At 41.6% G+C, this 19,991-nt stretch overlaps 1 protein-coding gene across 1 annotated transcript in view; it reads right to left on the bottom strand.

Moving 5' to 3' along the window:
• Positions 1–19,991, bottom strand: part of ptprua (protein tyrosine phosphatase receptor type Ua) — a 159,130-nt gene continuing 139,139 nt past the window's right edge. The window contains exons 19-28 of the mRNA XM_031854238.1: positions 16,579–16,695; positions 15,484–15,600; positions 15,184–15,338; positions 13,402–13,537; positions 12,216–12,365; positions 9,827–10,141; positions 6,752–6,877; positions 4,087–4,244; positions 3,097–3,232; positions 1–1,161 (exon numbers count right to left, since the gene is read on the bottom strand). Coding sequence (XP_031710098.1) covers positions 1,099–1,161; positions 3,097–3,232; positions 4,087–4,244; positions 6,752–6,877; positions 9,827–10,141; positions 12,216–12,365; positions 13,402–13,537; positions 15,184–15,338; positions 15,484–15,600; positions 16,579–16,695 — 1,473 coding nt within the window. The 3' untranslated portion in view covers positions 1–1,098. The remainder of the gene's footprint in view (positions 1,162–3,096; positions 3,233–4,086; positions 4,245–6,751; positions 6,878–9,826; positions 10,142–12,215; positions 12,366–13,401; positions 13,538–15,183; positions 15,339–15,483; positions 15,601–16,578; positions 16,696–19,991) is intronic.

Consider the following 19,991-nt stretch of genomic DNA (forward strand, 5'->3'; position numbering starts at 1 on the left):
TTTTTTTTTTTTTATTTCACTCTCTTTTGTCATTTTGAATCTTTGTTGTCATGAGATGTGACAAAGAAATCCCCCAAAAAAAATCACGGTTGTTAAGCAACAACATATTTTATTTACTTTCCTGTTTTATGCACTATTTAGAAAATAAAACACATTGAATAAATACAAATTTAGAAAGCGACTGAACTTCGCCGTACTCTCACAGCAAACAGGCGTTTTTTCTTACGGAGCTCTCTCGCTGTAGCGGAGGGATTCGCGTTGCAGAATCCATCCTAAAGCAGACTTGGGCCACACACACTGCAATGAAACACTTAAGACTGGGCATGCAGATGCTGAAGAGGTCCCCATTTACAGACAAAGAGAGAATGGATTGGCACATTGATAAGACGTTGAGAACATCTAGAAACACCCGAGGGAAGGAGGAAAAAAAACATCTATATACACGGAAAATAAATAAAGAGAAAGTAGGTCCAAGACAACTCTATTGTACAGATATGTCCATCGGGTGTGACCGACTTCTTTCCTTTTCACCCTCAGATTACCTTCAATCGTCAGCCTCACCCACGATAAAGTTCAAATATAGTACAGTACGACATGGGATGTTCACCAACAGCAGATTGCACCATTTACAGTGTTACAAACAAACACAAAATATCACCCAGTGGTTGGCATCAACTGTAGTTCCCGTTCAGTGTTTGTTCATTGTAAGGCAGGATACAGCTGAGCTCTTTGAACCCCTGTCGTTGAGGTGTATGACAGGTAGTCCGGCTGCCTTGACAGTGGCCGTGTATAAAATGAACTCTACTCCTGTTACATGTCCTCTGGTTTGGCAGATGTACTGTAAAGTGGCACAAACAAGTACAGGTTGGATCAGAGTGCCCGAGGAAAAGCAAAAAGGGTGTCAGCAGTATGTTACATGTTGTCCAGTGAGCTTTCTCAATCAGTCTTTACGGCAGACAATGTTTCATCCGGGCATGGCGAAGAAGACAACCAGAGCTGTATACATGGACAAAGGAGGCAGGAGCACAGATCCAGGATACTGGATCTAGGATCCAGACCTTCTCCTCGAAAAGAGGGACGAGAAGTGAGGGATTGGTGCTATCTGACTTCCAAGCAGTCCAGGTACTCCTTGGCCAGGTCATAGCAGAAACGATACTGCTCCTACAACAAGCACAGATATTGACCGGGATTATTTTGCATATCAACAGGAAAAATAAATGCATTTTACCTTGGATGTTCCCATACTTTGGGAAATCCTTTGTTTTAATATTCAGTGCAGTCCAGAAAGAAATGTTGTGATCAAATTATTACTTCTTGGTATCTAACCCAGTTAAAGGATTAATCTAGTGATACTCTGTGTTTATCTTAGTGTCCCATGTATTCCTCCTTACTAAAATTGATACAGTCCCATTTAGCTACTCTAGCTGGCAGTAATGACAGTGCGCACGCATTCACAAACATGTTATAACTAACTTAATTGCCCCCGACAGGCAAGAGAAAATAAAGACTTTTCTAAATTAAATCTAAAACTTTTTAATACCCTCTGAGGCATTTTAGAGAGCACCGAATCCAAAGACTTTTAGGGGCTATTCACAAGTCGTGTCTAGAAATGTGTGGAAAACAGCAGCCGCGCCGCTTTCATCTTTTTATCCAAGGTGCTTCGGAGGTTGCACTCCTGTCGCGCCTGCTGTTACTAAGCAGCCTAAACCTGTGCCCTGCGATGGCGATGACGATGAAGTTGCCGTTACTTAGCAAGAAGCTTCACTTACTACATTTAACAAAGTCAAAACAAAGATAAATGGATTTCCAACACAGCAAATCCCTCACAGTAGCTTTGCTCCTCGATTTGTCGGTGGGAAGAGTTTTCAGTTTGGCTGAACTTTCAACCGGATGTTGTGAAGTCCTTGGAGGTAAAGGGTGGAGCAAGTCCCGTGGAGCTGATTGGATAATTGGTGTCACGTGCACCTCTGTGCGCTTGCTGTATTTGAAAAAGTTGTGATTTTTCCATAGACGTGCCCCAAAAAATAGGTGCTTTACAGCGACAGCGTCAATCTCGTTTTTGAGTGCGTCTTCCGCAGATCTTCATTGACAACAATGGATTTGTGCGCGCTAAAGATGCAACATGTGAACAGCCCCTATATGGTAAATGGACTGCATTTGTATAACGCCTTTCTACCTTACCGGACAAAGCTTTTACAATATGCCTCTCTTTCACCCATTCACACACACACACACACACACACACACACACACACACACACCCTGTAAAAAGTATTGTATCCAAAGCCTGATATATTTTAATCCCACATAAACCATCCTGGTAAATACAAGTGCACAAAATGTGTATTAATTCACTGCTAGAAATTGTAAATTGTCTGCTAAAAGCTCCGGTTTTTCCAGCTGTTTAAGGAAATAATCATGCCTTTTTATTATTTAAAGGAAAATATATATATGCAGTATATATATATATATATATATATATATATATATATATATATATATATATATAGGTGACTCAGTTGTGTTTATGATACGTTTCTTTGTAGAGATTTAATAAACGAGATACAATATGCTAATAAGTGAGCTTTAGAGGGTCCTGGTGGCAGATGTAGTTACTTTTGGTCAAAGCTGTGCAAGCTGTTTCCCCCTGCTTACAGTCTTTGCGCGAGGCTCAACTAACCATTACCTACCTGGCTGTAGTTTCATATTCAGCAGACAAATACACAAGTGGTAGTAAGTAAGTAAATGTATTTCCCAAAATCTCTAACTATTCCTTTTAAGACTTCTCAATTTGCGCCCCATTGCTTTCCTTTAATTTGTATGCATTATGCTCCATCTACAATTATGTTACCATTCAAAACCTATTACGCACACTTTTACTGTGGATTTTCCCATGTATTTCTAAATAGACATATCTACAAATATAGTCAACAAATTAGTCAAACATTTGATATATTTATGGAAAAGAGGCTCTTTTAATTTCTCTGCCTTCCTGCAGAGCAGTTTTCCACTTCACTGAAATCCCTGGCTGAGGCAGCAACACAGTATGATATAATATGTTGCTGTAAAGAGAGATAATGATCCCTGCTTGCTCACCATTGTCTCCACCATGTTTGGCTTAGAGTTGCGCAGCGTTTTGGCAGCAAAGAACACGTCCACCATGCTGTGGTGACGAATCATTTCCAGGATCATGGTGCTGGCACAGAAGGTGCCGCTTCGACCGCCGCCATTCCTGCTCCAGAAAAGAACGAACAAAGACGCAGACACAAACACACAGAATAGAAGCATAAAGACATGAGTGACCTAATAAAGATGTGGAAAAGCAGCCCAGACAGCCTCTCAGAGGGGGTGGCACAGAGTGAAATGTCACAGTTTGACTGAGCACAGATCACGCATGCTGTCAGAAAAAGGCCAACTGGCAGACTTTTAAGATGAATATCTGAGCAAAGTTCTCATTGAAATACAGAAGCGGTACACTTAATCAGATTTGAGACGTCTAACATGCAGTCTGACCTCCAGAGATCAAAGGGGCCTGACAAGGAGATGAGAGACAGATCTAATGGAAAGCAGGCGCCCGCGCTCAAGCAGCTAATGTAAAGACACCATGGCTTAGAACGTTTGTATACTTTATTAAGTCTCATTACATTAAGTCTCATTACACTACATTACACTCATTACCTCGAGCCACAGAGGGGAAATGACCATTAAGTGTGACAATGGCAAGTCTTTAATTACTGTAGTTAGGTGAATAATATGAATGTTGTCCAGCCATTAATGGAGAGTCAGAGGGTGGGTTGACACCTAAAGGTCCGGTTCTTGAATTGAGCCAATGCAGGAATGACATTGTTTCAATTCTCCAACTGGTCCAGTTTGCGTTAACGAAGGCAAAACTCTGATGTGTTTAGTCCACAACAGAGTTTGAATCCGGCGTTCTCGCTAACCCAAACAAACTGCACCAAGGAGGTAAACACTCCAGAGTTTGCTCAAATAGTTTTGAATGTCACATCAACCTCACATGACCATAGAGTGCAGATTAAGTCTCAAAACACACACATGTATGGTGCAGATGTATGTAAGATTACTCACAGACAGTGGACGATGGTGCGTCCCTCTCCACACTCCATTTGCCAGTTGTGAACCTGAGCCAAGAGGCTGAGGAAGGCTTTCTTGGAGTCGGGCACGTCACGGTACGGGGACCAGCGCAGGAACTGGAAGTGACGCACCACAAGCTGGCCTTCTTGAATCTTTAGAGAGCAAGGGTTTTGGAGAGGGATGAAGAAGTGAGAAGAGTTTTTTTTTTTTTTAATATAAGACATATATGCATTAAACCCAACACACACGCTTAACAACACATTACAAACTCATTCAAACATTTATCTGGTGTTCAGCCAGAGAGGATTCTGTCAACGCTTCAAACCTGCTTGAGTTCCACTCAGCTCCAGTTCTTTACTTCTAATTGGCTGTTAAAGTTGCAGTGTGCCGTAACCTACCACATTAAAGTGAGACATTATTGAAATGAATGTAAACCAAGACCATGCCATCAAAAGTATCACCACTGCATTTTGAATGAAGTGTCAATGACTGTAGCTGAATGCCTCCCTTCTACTCTTTCCTGAACTGTTTACAGCCATGTTTACAGCAGCTAGCAGTCTTCTTTGTTCCTACCTTGGGTGACATGCTGCTAAGTTTCTAAGCACAGAATAGCGTACATGTGTGTCCTGGTGCACACACACAAGACACAAACAAAAGTACTACCCTGTTGGATAGCATTAAAAGTGGTCAAAAACTCCACAGGGTACCTTTCATTTGGAGGAACACAAGCACTAACAGACCCACTGGTGTTATTGAGAAGCTATTATTCATCTCAACAATGGTGTCCTTTGTTACGCTTCATACACCCAGTTTTCACAGTACATTATTGCTTGGCAAGCACGCTACCCTTAGCACCTTTGCTGTATCTACTGGACAATTCGTAGAGTATACCTTCTTGGGACAGAGCCTATCGGTGTCTCGCTCTGTGGTGCCTGTCTCCTCGGGATCCTGCAGAGAGCCACGTGGGAACAGTTTCTGACAAGGTGTCAAGATATTGGAGGGGCTGGGTAAGAGTGGAAAGGTGCCGGGGGTACTGACAGGGGAGGTTTAGGCAAGCTTAAGGGTCAGGTAAGGTGGCGCAAGAGGAGGGTTTGTCAACTAAAAGGAAGCTTCAACAACAAGGACACGTGTGCTCAACTAGCTGCATGAAGCATCTACAGGAGACTGCTGAGCACCTACTGAGGTCAAAGGACGGGAGCTGGAACTGCTCCGACAGTGTAAAGTGGAAACTGGAGCTAAGCTACATTACTCAGACAACACCCAGACATGCGTTTACACACACAGACTCACAACCCACGAACACATTCAACAACACAACAAAAACATACTGAAATACTGAATATGGTTAAAATCAAGAAACTTGCTTTAGTAATTGTAGACAGTAATACCATGGAGGTTTATAACAGAAGTTCTGTGTATATGTGGATAATAGCATCACCATACTGTTGATACAGTTGCTTTTCTGAGAGTATGATTATTATGCTGCAAATCATTCCGACCACTGGGACCTAGGTCACCGTTCTGAATCGTTATATTAGTATCAGGCTTCATTAACCCTCTTAAAAATAAATGCATTGATTGAGTGCCAGGACGATGCCGCCTACATCAATGCAGAGCTTGAGCTGGGTCTTTGCTGAGGGAACATTTGAGCAGGTGTTTCTGCACATATCCATCATTAAAGCAAAAACATGTCGTCTGATAAGAAAATGAAACATTTCAACAGCAATTCTGCCATTAACTCTGTCAAACTGACATACCGAAGGCAACTTAGAGTCATTCAGAGTTTACACTTGTTTGTGCTGTGAAGACAGCGACATAAAGGAAATGACATGCTTTCATTAAATGAATTCAGGGGAAATAGGGTGGAGACTTTTAGAAAATAAACAGGTTTCATGAGGAAAACTTAGTAAACTTGACGTATGGTTCAGCCTCTCACCGTGCACTGCTGTCATCAAGAGCTCGGTTGAGTTCAGTCAAGAAAATACTGCAAATGTTTCGCTGGACATTCAGTATTATGTTATATTTACAGTACTGTGAAACTCTACAATTAACATTCTACTTGACACTCAAGACTGTCACGCTTTTTGGTGCACACCACCCGCTGTAAGGCTTTTCACAACTCAAGCTTGCCAATGCTTAATTAACTACATCAATTGTATTAGCAAAACTGTTGTATGTTCTGAATATAGTGGCTTTGTAGTCTTTTTGGCACTGGTTTGTTCACACAATTCTTTTTGCCATGTGGCACATATTGTAGACTGAAATTCCCCATATCTCGCACTTGTAATTATAATTAAAAGGCTGACGAGAAAAGTCTTTCCCACATGGCTGCCTCTGTGTTTGGTGTTAGCATGATGTTATCTGTCCAGATACTGTGTTTTGTCAGCTATGAAGCTGAAATGATCACAGAACATGATTGTCCAGAGTAATGAGTGAAATTATCAGTTGCAGATTCAGAGGCAACATGATTGCATACAAAGTCAATGGAAACATACAGTACATGTTCCAGGTGTGGCTCTAACCCTCTTCACGCCTCTTACATTCTTTTTTTAGATCGCAAACATTTAGTTTATTGGCATGTATTTTTACAAGCGGCGGCTCTGATTTACACTACACTAATCGGGTCTATAAATCATCCTCTTGTCGTGGATCCACTTACCCGAGTGATGTTCTGAACCCGGAAGAGACGGATGATCACGTCATCGTCGGCTGTCCTGGACAGAAGCTCCACCGTCATCGGCCCAAACTGCTGCAACCCCGGCTCGGGCCAATACTGCAGACAAGGCTGCGAGGAGACAAGACGAGAGGAGAGGAGAGGATGTAACAGGTCATTAGCCCACACTTGCTTGAGGCAGTACAAATCATTATGTCAGCAGCCAGTGATGGTGAGGCCCAGTAACAAGACACCTGAGTATTGACAGCAGAGACAATTAGCCTAAATGACAATGATTATCTACAAATAGCAACCGTAAATTAAATGAGCAAAAAAACCACCCGCTCGTCGCCAGGAACAATCCCTCACATAAGCCGCGTTCACCTAGCTTGAATTATTCATGAGTGAAAATCATTACCATTAGCACATTATAAATTAATGGAGAAGGAGACCTTGGCTAAGCCTGGGAGGGATAAACAGGAAGTTAGCCGAGAGGTTGGCACGCGCAAAAACCAAGGTCTCCCATCACCGCTGCCCCCCCCCCCAAACCCCAATGGTGGAGGAAAAAACACACAAGGGAGCTGTGTTGACACGCTGACGAGTTCTGCAGAGACTTTGGGGTTGAGGGTACCCCTGGAGTAGGAAGTGCTAATGGCATTTCACAATGACATAAGGGTATTAACAGGTGACATTGGACAGGGGGGGAGATACACATTTATACATTCAGCCAGGAGACAGGCAGCTCCAACTCAGCAGGGCAAACAGAGTGCGAGTGTGTGTGTGTGTGTTGGGGAGTGAACTGTTAATCCACTGGCAGCGAGAGACAGGAAGGGAGATGAAGAAAAAGAGTGACAGAGGAAGAGGGACAGGTTGCAGCTGACAGGCATTGGTGGAAATGTTGAGCAGGAATCCAACATGACACGGTGACAGAGCGGCGATAGGGAGACGGCAGAACAAACCCACGCACGAGCAAACATGTGGGGAAACGATAAGAATGTGTTAATTCCATGACAGCCCGTGTAAATTAGATGGACGGCGTGAATGCTGGATTGAAGCTTTGTGGCAGAGCATCAGTTGAAAGGCCAGACATGTGATGACCCATCCTCCCTTTGCTGTGTGTCCCCTTTCACGTCTTATCTGACGGAAAGGGCGATATGGATGGCATGTTGTCACGACACGGGAAATGGTAATATAAAACGTCATGGGTAACTATGAGTTTAAAATGAAATAAGCAGGACTTTACCTGTGATAAAAAGTAGTGCGGACGAAATTCAGAAAACTACTTTGTGTCAGTATTTTATGAATATACAATGATACCAAACATTTATTAAGTACTCAATCGGCTAAGCAACAAGTGGAACAAAATCCAATAACACCAGAGGTGACAGTTTGTACTCCGCTACTTGGACACTGGAAATAATATAGTTTTAAGCGCTGAGAAATCTCAGCTGTCTGTCAAAACTATTCATCAAGTTTAACCCCAATATGTTTAACAAGAAGTGCACATTGAATAATCCCCAACTGTAATAAAAGCTGGTTTCATATCAAGTACATCTGGTTCATACTTTGATGTGTGGAATTAATTAAATTCACTGTGCTCTATGGGCATGATTGTGACAGGGACAATAATTGAAGTAAGTCATAATGAGATTAAAGAAAAAGAACAAGATACAATTCATGAAATCAAGAAAAGTAAAAATGAGACTATAAAGAAAAAGTGTGCAAAGTATTATGATTTGTTGCTGAAACATATCACATGCTACATGTCTTGTCTGTCTATCTCTAATTTAAATGAATTATTTATTCATGCTCCTGTGTATTAATGTAAGTGTAATGTCAATCAAAGACATCGCGAGTGGGTTCATTCATGAAACATGATGTCATCCATAGGAAATCGGTCAACTCGGCCCCTTCTCTTAGCTAAGGAGTTCTCTTTGTTCTTTACGAAAAGTGTCTCTCAGCAGCTTTGTGAATATGTCTAAAGAGGAAACTCTTTAGTGCCATTTAGGAGGACTCCTGGTTGTAAGATAAGCGCCTTTGTGAATACAGCCCCGGAAGTCTTACGTTAATTCAGAACCTCATATAATGTGAATGCGACAAAACTGTAACTGCAGGACTTAATAATTATCATTTATCAGCTACACAGGATCATAAGAACAGACTGTGATGGTACTACGATTAATATTTATTGACTTTTAATCAACTAAACTCTAATTTAACTTTATTAAATGACTGATTATTCCAGTGTCCCATGATTATCTATTTTTTTCTCCACATTCATTGGCAAATGCAGCTCAATAAGGTCCCAGTCAGACTGAGGTGGACGAGCAGGGATACAGGTGTATTTTGCCTTCTACACAGCAATTACAGAGCTCTTCATTGTTGAAAATATCCAGACTTCGAAGGCTGTTTTTTTGATTCCTCAGTCAGGAGGAATTGCTCTTTGCAGGAGAGACTGCTGGCTAAGTGGACAGGACTTAGGAGACAGCCTGACAGCTTTTTGGCTTTTACATTGCTTTTTGTCTTTATACCTCTGCTCTGGTTTTCAGCTTACTGCTTGCCTTACAGTGTTTGGAACTGAAGGGAAATTGGCTCTGACACTCTACACTCCACATATCTTCTTTAGGTAATACATGGGAGTACATTTCGCAGAGGAAGAGCTGCTCTGGCAGCCAAAGTTAAACATCAGTAAGCTGAATAAATAAGAAGAAGTGAGAATAAATGAAAACGGCTTGGAATCTAACAGTTCTCTATGATAATGAAAACAAATAATGATTCATGAGAATTGTGGATCCTTAAAAACGGGGCCATTTAGAAGAAAATGTTCGGAAACACTCTTATATTGCACTGTGGTGAATTCTGTTTTATTTGAGTGTTAGTAAACAACACTGATCACAAAATCCTAATCAAATCCAGCTGTGATGCAGATAATGTCACACATAGAGGTTTTCAAAGTTACCCATGGCTAAATTACAAGTGGGAAGCTGATAAGATAAAAGTTAATAATAAAATGACTTCTACTTCTAAAATACGTGTTGACAAATGAATCTCTAACTGGTTTATTAGCCTCTCCCCTCTTACCCAGGCAGAGTTGGACTGGTTGAGCTGGTTTAGCATCACCACCGAGGTGCAGCCGTAGTCGTACAGGAGCCTCCAGAAGTCAGTGGTGGTGCTGGGCAGCGGGTGCGGCGTCACAACGAAGGCGGCGGGCCGGAGGAAGCTGTCTGCGAGCGCTGCGTTGATGTAGTTGCTGCTTTCTCCCTCGCTGGTGACGAGGAAGGCCAGGGAGCGGTCCGGCGGCAGGACGTCCATGCTGCGGTTCTTCTCGCGGTTCCTCGGCATCAGAGAAATGCTGCACTCCTCCACATCCAGGTGAGGGGTCACCGAGTTCAGAGTCTGCGGAAGGAGGAGTGAAGGCAAAGAGAGTGTGCAGAGAAGATAATTAAAAAGGTTGGCGTGTGCGACAATGTGTTCGGATTCTAGATGCAGAGATAACGACAGAAAATAAAGATTGTGATAAGAAGAGACAGACGCAGCGGAACAGAAATAGGATCAAAGAGAGATGGACAGAGGCAAAGGAAATATTCAGCCTGACTGTCAATACTTGACAGGCACAACTATCTCCAATCATCTCCGGGAAACTTTAAAACACATTCATTATCAGTTAAAATCCCCACAAGGCTTAATGGATAAAAACACATTTTGCACAATCTCATACATTATGAATAAGCATATTATGGGGCAATGGAAATTGAAATGAACTGATTATCTAACTTGCTTCATATTGTGAATGACTCCCCATTGGTTTAGACAACATGAATAGAACATTCAAGCTCATAACTGGAATATTGCATCTCGACTACAGGTCCCAATTACGAGAGGCTGTCTCATTGTACAACGTATACGAGCAGCGCTGAGAGAGGGTAATTGTGCTGCATAGGGAAAGGAACAATTCTAATTATTCTGGGCAAAGGTCACCAATCAATAACATAATTATAACTGGTATTAACTGGACAAGGCAATACCGTTACATAAAAGACAATTACACTTTCTTATTTGCGATCTAAAACTTTTCTGCTGAGCAAAAGGTCTTTTTATGTTTAATGTATACTGATTAGGAAAGCAGCCTTGGTGGCCATCACTCTCATGCTGACTAGTCATTTATTTTTAACAACCTGGGCATATTTCTCACGAAAGACCCGCATTTCAAGACAAACTGTGTTCAGAAGGGCAAATGTAAAAGCTCTCGCGAAGAGGACATACACTGAAAAATAAGAAGAAAAAAAAAGTCAAGCCAAGGCTTGTGCAGATAATGTAACAGCATCAGAGTGAGGTCTGGGACATTTGGCGATATGCTGCAGCCTGTTCACACATATATTCTGACATGTATGTAGCTTTGCGCATTAAGATGGCAACATCAAAGTTGAACTTTTAGCTGGGTGTACCTACTAAACTGGCAACTTTGCGCACTGTGTGAAAGTTGAATTAAGCTGTGAGGATGTCACTACAAGCACAACTCTGGATGTTTTTGTGGTTTGAACAATTCAGTTCAACTGTTAGTCCATGACTAGGACTTCACGTAGTCAAATCGGATTAGTCAAGTCTTGTCTAACGTCTATTGGCTGTCAAATCCTGTTTTGTTCTTTTTATATCTCAAGACAGTAAACAGTAAAAAACACAAAATATTGGTTGAGATTCATGTGACTATTGCTTAGCTGTTGTTTCAGAATATTGGGCTGCACTTTTTGTTGTGTGTGTGTGTGTGTGTGTGTGTGTGTGCTGAAACCGTGCGACAGACACGGTTTCTTAGTCCACCTGCCTGTCGTGGTTGTAAATATAACTTTCCGGTCTAATTCCACTTTCCCCATTGTAGCATTCCCCAGATTTAAGGGGAATGACAGAGAAGATCAGGAACAGTCAACGAGAGAGAGACAACTGTTTCTATGTGCCTCCCTCAGCTAATTTTAGAGAATCGTTCATAAACTCAAAATCAATCACGCTCTTATTGTGCTACGTTCTTCTCTGACTAATAAATGTATTCTTTGATTTTGAAAATATCACCAACATGCTGCTATGATGCTCCCGTAAATTTGAATAGTGCTACGTAGTCTAGAAGGTGATTTATTCAGGCAAACTAAGGAGATTGATTGAAAGCACGAGATTTTTTCGACCTTTTATTAGATAGATAGGATCAATGTACTGGAAAGGGGGGCGGGACAACAAGTAGCAAAGGGCCAGAATTAACCAAAATAGGCTATGTATCATAATTTATGGGGAGAAACCAAGCAATTCTATGTATAAACAGACATTAAGCTCCTCCATATAGCCAGAATGGAATGATCTTTAGTTTCAAAATTGACTTTATTCCACTGTTGAGGAACAGAAACTTGGGGATTCAAGCTTTTAGGTTGTGTGTGTTCAATCAAAAAATAGCATATTTAAGTACAAGTTGTGCATTTCTGTGTATTACCTGAAACTCCTCTCTGAGCTGCGAGGTGTTGCTCTGAGAGTCAACCTTTAACATCTCCTTATAGGTTAGGACAAACTCATTAACCGGGATGCCAGTCTCTCCACACAGACAGGCCTCCAGAATGGCATCATGGATGAACACATACTGCTCCTGAGAGACGGACAGCAGGGGGAAAACATTCACAAATGTACAAAGTCACACAAAACCCCCACTGCACTTATGAGCATCCTGTTAATTGCCCACTTGTGAGGAACAATGGAGAATTTAATCACTGCTGTGAATGTTGACTAATAGTCGCCGTGCCCACTCGTTGGCATTGTTCCAATGCAGAAATGTGTCTATAAATGGGGGTAAAAAGTGCAGAAAACACACATCAGAGGAGCAGCACCACTGCCCACACACAACAGTTAAATATCGTCATGAGCTGTGCAATTAACGAGGAAACTAGGACATTTGTTTTGACATCCAACCAAGCAAACGATCAAAGAGCCGAGGATACGTTCAAAATTACAGGCATAAAACTGTCCCTCTCCCAACTTATTTATCATTTTTAATGTGTTCAGTAATTGCGGAAAAATTTATGTAGCTGGTAGACGAGCTCCAGCTGAAAGGTGAAAAGATCAAATTAAAAGGAGGATAAATACCTACTGTATGTTTTGGTATTTACTGTATTGTCTCCACTTCCAGAATTGGCAATTTTCCAACTTTAACAAGTTTTACTCTATTAATTACTGCATTTTGTTCTGGTTTGTATATTTAAAGATTGTGAGTTAAAATTCAGTAGACTTTGAACAGAACAACTATTCTAAACAAGTGCGTGTTTAATAACACAATTAAAGTGACTATCTTATATGAGTGCATACTTGTCTTTAAAGAAGTATCATCAGAAGTAAAAATCATGATGAATATTTGCACTTTCATTTTTAAGTCTAACTTATATACTTATAAAGTATTTTTACATTGTGTCAAGAAATACTTTCTCTACCACTGCCAATGGTTGTAGGAATGCTGTTTCAGAGGCTTTTCCAGCCAGAAAAGATTCCATTGCAAACATTTATAATAAATAATAAGCAATAGCGATGCAAAAAGAGGGCTAACCAGCAGTTCTGTAGTGTGAAGATTAAACCTGTGAGCTTCTGGTTATCAGTGTCAGCCACTCTTATCACCTTCCTGCCCTCCCACTCACTTCGGTCTGGATCATGTTGATGCGTCGGGAGCAGAGAGTCTTGACGCAGTTGTAGATGTCCACCACTCCTTCACACTCAGCCATATCCAGCATGACATCCAGCACAATGTAGCAGCCGGTCCTGCCTGCCCCCATACTGGTGCAGAGGAGAGAGGAGAGAGGAGAAGGATCGACAAGCCTGAATTCACCACTGAAATGGAAAAGTCTCAGCGGGGAGCCTTTTAACGATGATTGAGATACTCAAACTCAAATATAATGTGGGTCTTTGTTATGGAAAAAAAGAAAGCAAATACAGTGAACATTATGGTCTAAATTTGAAAGTGTAAAACCTTTTAATTGAAGAGTGAGAAGTTCATTTTCATTCATAATCTGTTTGGTTCAACACAAAGGAAGTCACTTTGGTTCATTTAGGCTGGAGTGAAAGCTGTCAACCCAACTCAGACTTAAAAAAAACGCACCGAGACAATCTTAACAGGTGTGTCTCTACGCCGTTTTTAAACCTATAGTTCATTTACTCCGGTCTAAATCAGCCGATAAGTTGGTAAACCTAATGCGTTGTCTTTGGTTTAGTTTCACATAGAAACATTTTTAAGCAATGTGAAGTGCATCACAGCATTTCAAAAGCCGTTTGTGTTTACTCCTGCTTCCCCCACCCCCCTGGTTTGTTTTTTAAATGATTGAATTAGGGAGCTGTCACACATGAAGTTTTGGATTATTTGGTCGTGACCGAAGAAGAAAAAAAAAAGTCAAATTCTTTCCTTTTTAGTTCTGGTGCGGTTAATGTTCACACTTACAAACAAAACCAACAGCTGTAAGACATCATACAGACCGACAGGTAACGTTTGACTGTCATCCTGCATCATCAGCACTACGATGCCCCACGCAGGGACATCAAATCCTGTTGACTGAGGATGTGCTGCACTTTAATATGAGCAATATTAGACTGCAAATCAATCGCACACTCTACCTTCTGTGATTGAATGAATACAACCACTGCTGCAAAGTGTCGTCAAACAGACTTCATTGAAACCAAAAAACAATTATACAAGCAACGGCCTCGACGTCGTTGTATAATGCACTTCATCCAATCAAAAGGTTAGGCGGTCATATCACAATTGCAACAAACTAAAAATTAGATTTTTGTTTTTGTTTTTCAAGGACCCCCTCTGGACTTCAACCAGGGACATTTGAGGTTGAGTTTACCACAGACACTCTCACTTTTTTTTATTCCTTATTTTACTTTTTGTGTGTGCTTTGTCTGCAATAGAAGAAACAGAGGCAGTAGTCTGACAAGGCATGTCAGAAAACTCTGTTTCCAATACATCTCCTAGAGGACAAATTGTACACCTCAACCAATGCAATTTTTTTTAATGCAAAAACTTAAAATGCACATATTAAGAAGTGGATGCCAATATCCAACAGAGAACTAAAAACCCTTCACTGAAAAGGCTGACATTATCCTTGATTGTCAACAATCCAACTGCCTACGTCTTTGTGAATGTCTTGCTGGTTATGTTTCAAACACAACACCCTGTCTTTTTTCATTTTTGGTATCTGTTTCTATCACCTGTGTGCTCTCTACCTACACATATACACCACCAAGGGGATGGAAGATATTCTGGAAAATGTAGATGAGAACAAACTGAAGCAGGAATAAGCAGAGCGAATTAAGAGTGCAATCAAAGAAAGATATAATTTAAGAGTAGAAGAATACCTGCGGCTGGAATTATTTGAAGCCCGTATACCTGCTAGAGTGTTTAGGTCATTATCATGATGAGTTACCTGCAGTGGACCACCACAGGCCCTCCGTCAGGAGGTGTCGAGGCCTTGACCCGGCGCAGGAAAGCCAGCAGTCCGGTAGCGTGGTACGGCACCCCGTGCTCAGGCCAGGAGGTGAAGTGGAACTGGCACACTTCATGTTTGGCAGGGTAACCTCTCTAAAAAAGACATCAGGCAAATCCAATGAGATGCTTTTAGCATAAGGGAAATAAATAGAAGCCAATTAAACAAACCTGAAGCTGAATGAGAAATGGATTAGTATTGGACTCAAGAGGCTACACAGAGAGTGAGAGCATGACTCACCCTTTCCATAGCGAAGGTGCGCACAGTGTACTCAGCCAGTGTTTCTGTCTTAAGTAGCGTTACTTTAATGTCACCGTAGAGCTCAGTGTCATCAGGCCAATACTTACAGCACTTCATCTGGATAAACAACAGAAAGCTTAAGTTCAGAGAGCTTCACGCACATACTACAGCTGATTGTTCTCGAAAACAAACATTCACGCTGCTAGACGCTGAGATTTCAACAAGCAGAAACATTGCAATGCTCTAATCCGGTTGTGACCTTTGCTAAATATTTGTAATTTTTTTTATCTGATTTCTAGAGGCCTTTCCCACTCTTGGAGATAGAACTTATACTGTCAGTGATGGTGTTACTTTCTTCTCCCTGTCCCCAACCAGACAGCATTGGAAACCTGCACTTTTACGTTTTTAAGTGAATGGCTACTTCATATTTACGTCGATGCAGTGTGTTTTGTGGCATCGACATTTTGTTCGACTGCTGGTTGCGTGGTGTCAACATGCTCTACTACTTCAGGCTGTGGACTCATTTTTTGATTATTTTTCTCACCTACATAAAGCCTGGAGAAGATGTTTCTAAGCAACCAAATCACACATCGATAAAATCTGTGTCAGCTAAGACACCCCTAACGCTCAGGGTAATGGTTATAGTACAGCACTTGTTATTTAAAAAAAATTGCAAGCACTTGCTAAGAACTCAGGAAGGACTGTACAGACAAACGAATGCTTTTCAAATAGCTGGTGCAACCCTCTCCAGAGCATCGAAGACTGAATGGTATGTTCAGTGAAAGCTAAAAATCTACACTTCGTCATATTTATTTGGAATGCTATAACAGTAGGCTACTGTATTCACCACAGACATGAATATTTATGAGAACAGAGGCCACAAAGTTCCTTCATATACATCAAAGCTTTGACCTTGGAGCACAGCCACCAAAGCAAAAAGGTGATCACTCATAACCAGACAGCAGCAGCCATTTCCCCTCACAACATGGAGCGCAGCAGCTCTTCTGATATATAGCGAGCTCCCGGAATATATTCCCTCCATCCATCTTCACAGGTGGCTGGAGAGGTCACAGGACAAAGGGAAGGGGAACTCACCCTGCCCACTTCCACCAGCTTGGTGATCATGACAATACTGAAGCAGTTCTCCTGCCAAACCATCCGCCAGAAGTCATAGATCATCTCCTGCTTGGGGCCTGTAGAGGAGGAGATATACAGTCGATGTATAGAAGTGGGGGGGGGGGGGGGGAGAAGTGAGAAGACAAGGAGGAGGAAGAGAAAGAGAGAAGGATAAAGAGGGCAGAAGGATGAGCCATAAGTCAGAGAAAATAGTAGCAATAACCATCAATGTAGAGGCGCTGTGTATTCCATGCCAGGAAATAGAGTAACAATGTGTCATTCGTGAACTATTGCCCGCTCTGTGTTCTCCTAATACTACAGAGAAATGTCATTTCAATACACCCACAAATCCTCAGCTATTGTGCAAACAAGCGCCTGCATTGCCTTTCCTGGGCACCAGTGGCAGGCACAAATCACAGCCCCCCTGGAGAAGATGACACTTTCATTGATTTAATTACACTCTGGCGTTGATAATATCACAAGGCCCTCCCTCATACCGCCTCCTCTGCCAAACACACTACACCGTTTTTAGTGAGCAAGATGTCTATTCATTTCACCCACGCACTTTGTTTAATAGGAATATTATCTTGTCTCTTGTAACTGACCTGGTTGACTGCACCTTATAATCCTTTATATATGCAGGTAGAATATCATATCTCAGCTGTGTGTGTGTGTGCGTATATATATAAAGCACAATCTCAAAAAAAGAGATGTGCTACTTGTACTGATAGCTATGTTTATGACCCACATTGAAACTATGACATCACATCCTTTTTCAGGCTGAGCGGGGGGGCAATTTCACTAATATTGACTTTGCCTCCAAATCATTTCAACGGAAGCAAATTCAAAGATGCGTTTCATGTTTAGCGGAGATTTCCTAATCTGGAAAAAGAAAGGCCCTTTCCAAAAATACGAAGCAGGTGATCAGTTGAACCATCTCTCAATCAGTTTTATTACCGAAGCGAGTCGAAAAAAGAGGGAAAAAAATATTTTCCATTGAGAAAAGACTTCAGTGTTGTTCTTTGCTCTCGTTCAATGAATAAATATTCTCCAGTTCTGATACAATTTCACCAAGCATCTTTCATAGGATTTTCTGACAATAAATAAGTAAAACCAGCCTCATCCTTTAAAGCCAACTCTGCGGTAAACAGGTTGCCAGTAGAGATGTTTGAGAATCTGAGTGATCTGATGTAATGTTTGGGTGCTAGCTAAGTTATAATTGGAAAGAGCGGAAGCCGTTAAATGGCTTTGCAGGAAGTCTAGCAAAAGGAGCATTGCTTTAATCCAGCCTGTCGATGGCAAAGGCATGGACGAATGTGTCACAATCTGACTGGAATGAAAAGAATTAAAAAAGAAAAGGAAAGTGACACTAAGTCCTACAGAAGATGTTTGTCTCCACAGATAAACAAACAGTAGGGTTAGTACAGTAGCACAGCAGTGAAAACAGTAGTGCTTGTTTTCACTGCTTTTTCTTCCACCTGGCTAAGATCAATCAAAAGGTATGCACTTGACTACATGCTCCAGGGCAAAGACCTGCGAAGGCCAAGAAATACAATAAAGAAGGAGGAGAAAACACCTTACTTGCCTGTGAAAACAAACAAACAGGGCATGTGCAGAGCCAGATACTGGTCTTTACTGTAGTTGACCCTAATTGAGTTGACGCCACCCTGTGTACGTTTTAATGGTAACACGTGGGCAGCTACTTTAACCGCTGCTTTCCCTCCTCTTCACGGTGTTATTCACAGCGCCCTCCCTTGTCAGCAATCACTGTGTTGGTTTCTATGTGGATTAGTGATATCGCATGTTCATTTTTCAGCAGTAGCGGCAGGAGAAGCCCACTAATGCGTCGCCAGAGGGCAGGGTAGTCAGCTGAGAGGCGGATGACATGTGATCCCAGCGGCTGGGTGAATCTGTATGCGTAGCACAACATGCTGCCGCTTTGGACTCGGGCTTTCAGAGTGTGCTTGGCATTTCTCCTCCTCGTCCGCCTCCCCCTCACCCACATCCTGCCTCTTCCTCATCTCTGGACATAATAGAGACTTGGCCCAGAGCACCTGCTGCCTGCTGCACAAGCGCAGCTGCCTTAAGACTCATCTGAAATACAACAAATCAACCTAAACCTGAGGTGACAGTAGTGTGAGGGGCAAGTGGCAGCTTTAATGATGCAGTGTATGTAGCCTACTGTATGATGGCGCTGTGTGTGTATGTCAGTGTACGTGCAGGCACGCCTCATGTGTCTAAGAGTGAAGGTAATGAATTGCAATTAATTATGCCGTCTATAACACACTGTGCTTTGTGGAGCTGTCCTCGACCAAAGAAACTCTAAGTCGACTAATGTTGTGTTCACACGGAATCAGGTAGATGGCAAACTCGATATCATGTTAGTGGACAAAAGCAGGACGATACAATTAGGTAAGGACAGCAGAGAATATGTCCACAGGTAACGGTAGACTGTCTGTTATTGACTGAGTTTGCTAGCTACAGTAACCAACTACCAGCACTGTGTGGGATTAAAATTGCTGCTGGAGAAAACACTAACTAACCTGCAGAAATACTGTCTCCATCACGTACATCTCTCGCGTGTTTGACGGAACAGATAGGTTTAGCTTCTAACGTGTGTAGTTTTACGCTTTTACTGTTTTTACGTGTTTAACTACAGTGATCGTGTGTTGGGCCCTAAAGACTACCACAACAAGGGTGACCTATACTTCATACTGTACATCCCGACACAGACGATCTGCCCATGCAACACCACCTGTGCAGACAATATACTTACTGTGTGGTAGTAGAATTTCAGAAAAAAAGTATGCCTGAAAGAATATTAACTGTACTATATAATATGCTGTATCTGTGACAGCTTGCAGTAAGTGGGGCACTTAACTCTGTAGAGTAGCATAGTTAACAACAGTCATGAACTTTGACAGGACAGGAGAACAGGAAATTAAACTAGTTTCATGCATAACATCATGCTAATTTACAGATTTATACCTACTGTCCACTCTGTCTTTGTGCATTGTATATTGTTCTGTTGGTTATATTTTGTAATATTTTAATAGAATGAAATGAAACATACTGAAAATGCGAACAGTTTTAGGCTTTTTAAGCAGTATTTTTGGAAACGGTAACTAGTAAATGTGTAAAATGTATGGCTTTTTTGTGGTTGTTTGTTTAATCAAAACAATGAGCAGTATTTTATTTAACAAATTAAAGAAACTTTAACATTTTGTTCGTTTGAGTAAAAGTAAAATTTCTTTCAATGCTCCTACTTGCACATTGTGGCACTCTTTACACCTCTGCAAGAGTGCATCTCATGTATGCAGAAAGACTTTGTGAGCAAAATGTGAAAGAGAGAGAGAGAGAGAGAGAGAGAGAGAGAGAGAGAGAGAGAGAGA

The sequence above is a fragment of the Anarrhichthys ocellatus genome, unplaced genomic scaffold (assembly GCF_004355925.1).
Source record: "Anarrhichthys ocellatus isolate YVR2014 unplaced genomic scaffold, GSC_Weel_1.0 scaffold14, whole genome shotgun sequence".
NCBI lineage: Eukaryota > Metazoa > Chordata > Actinopteri > Perciformes > Anarhichadidae > Anarrhichthys > Anarrhichthys ocellatus.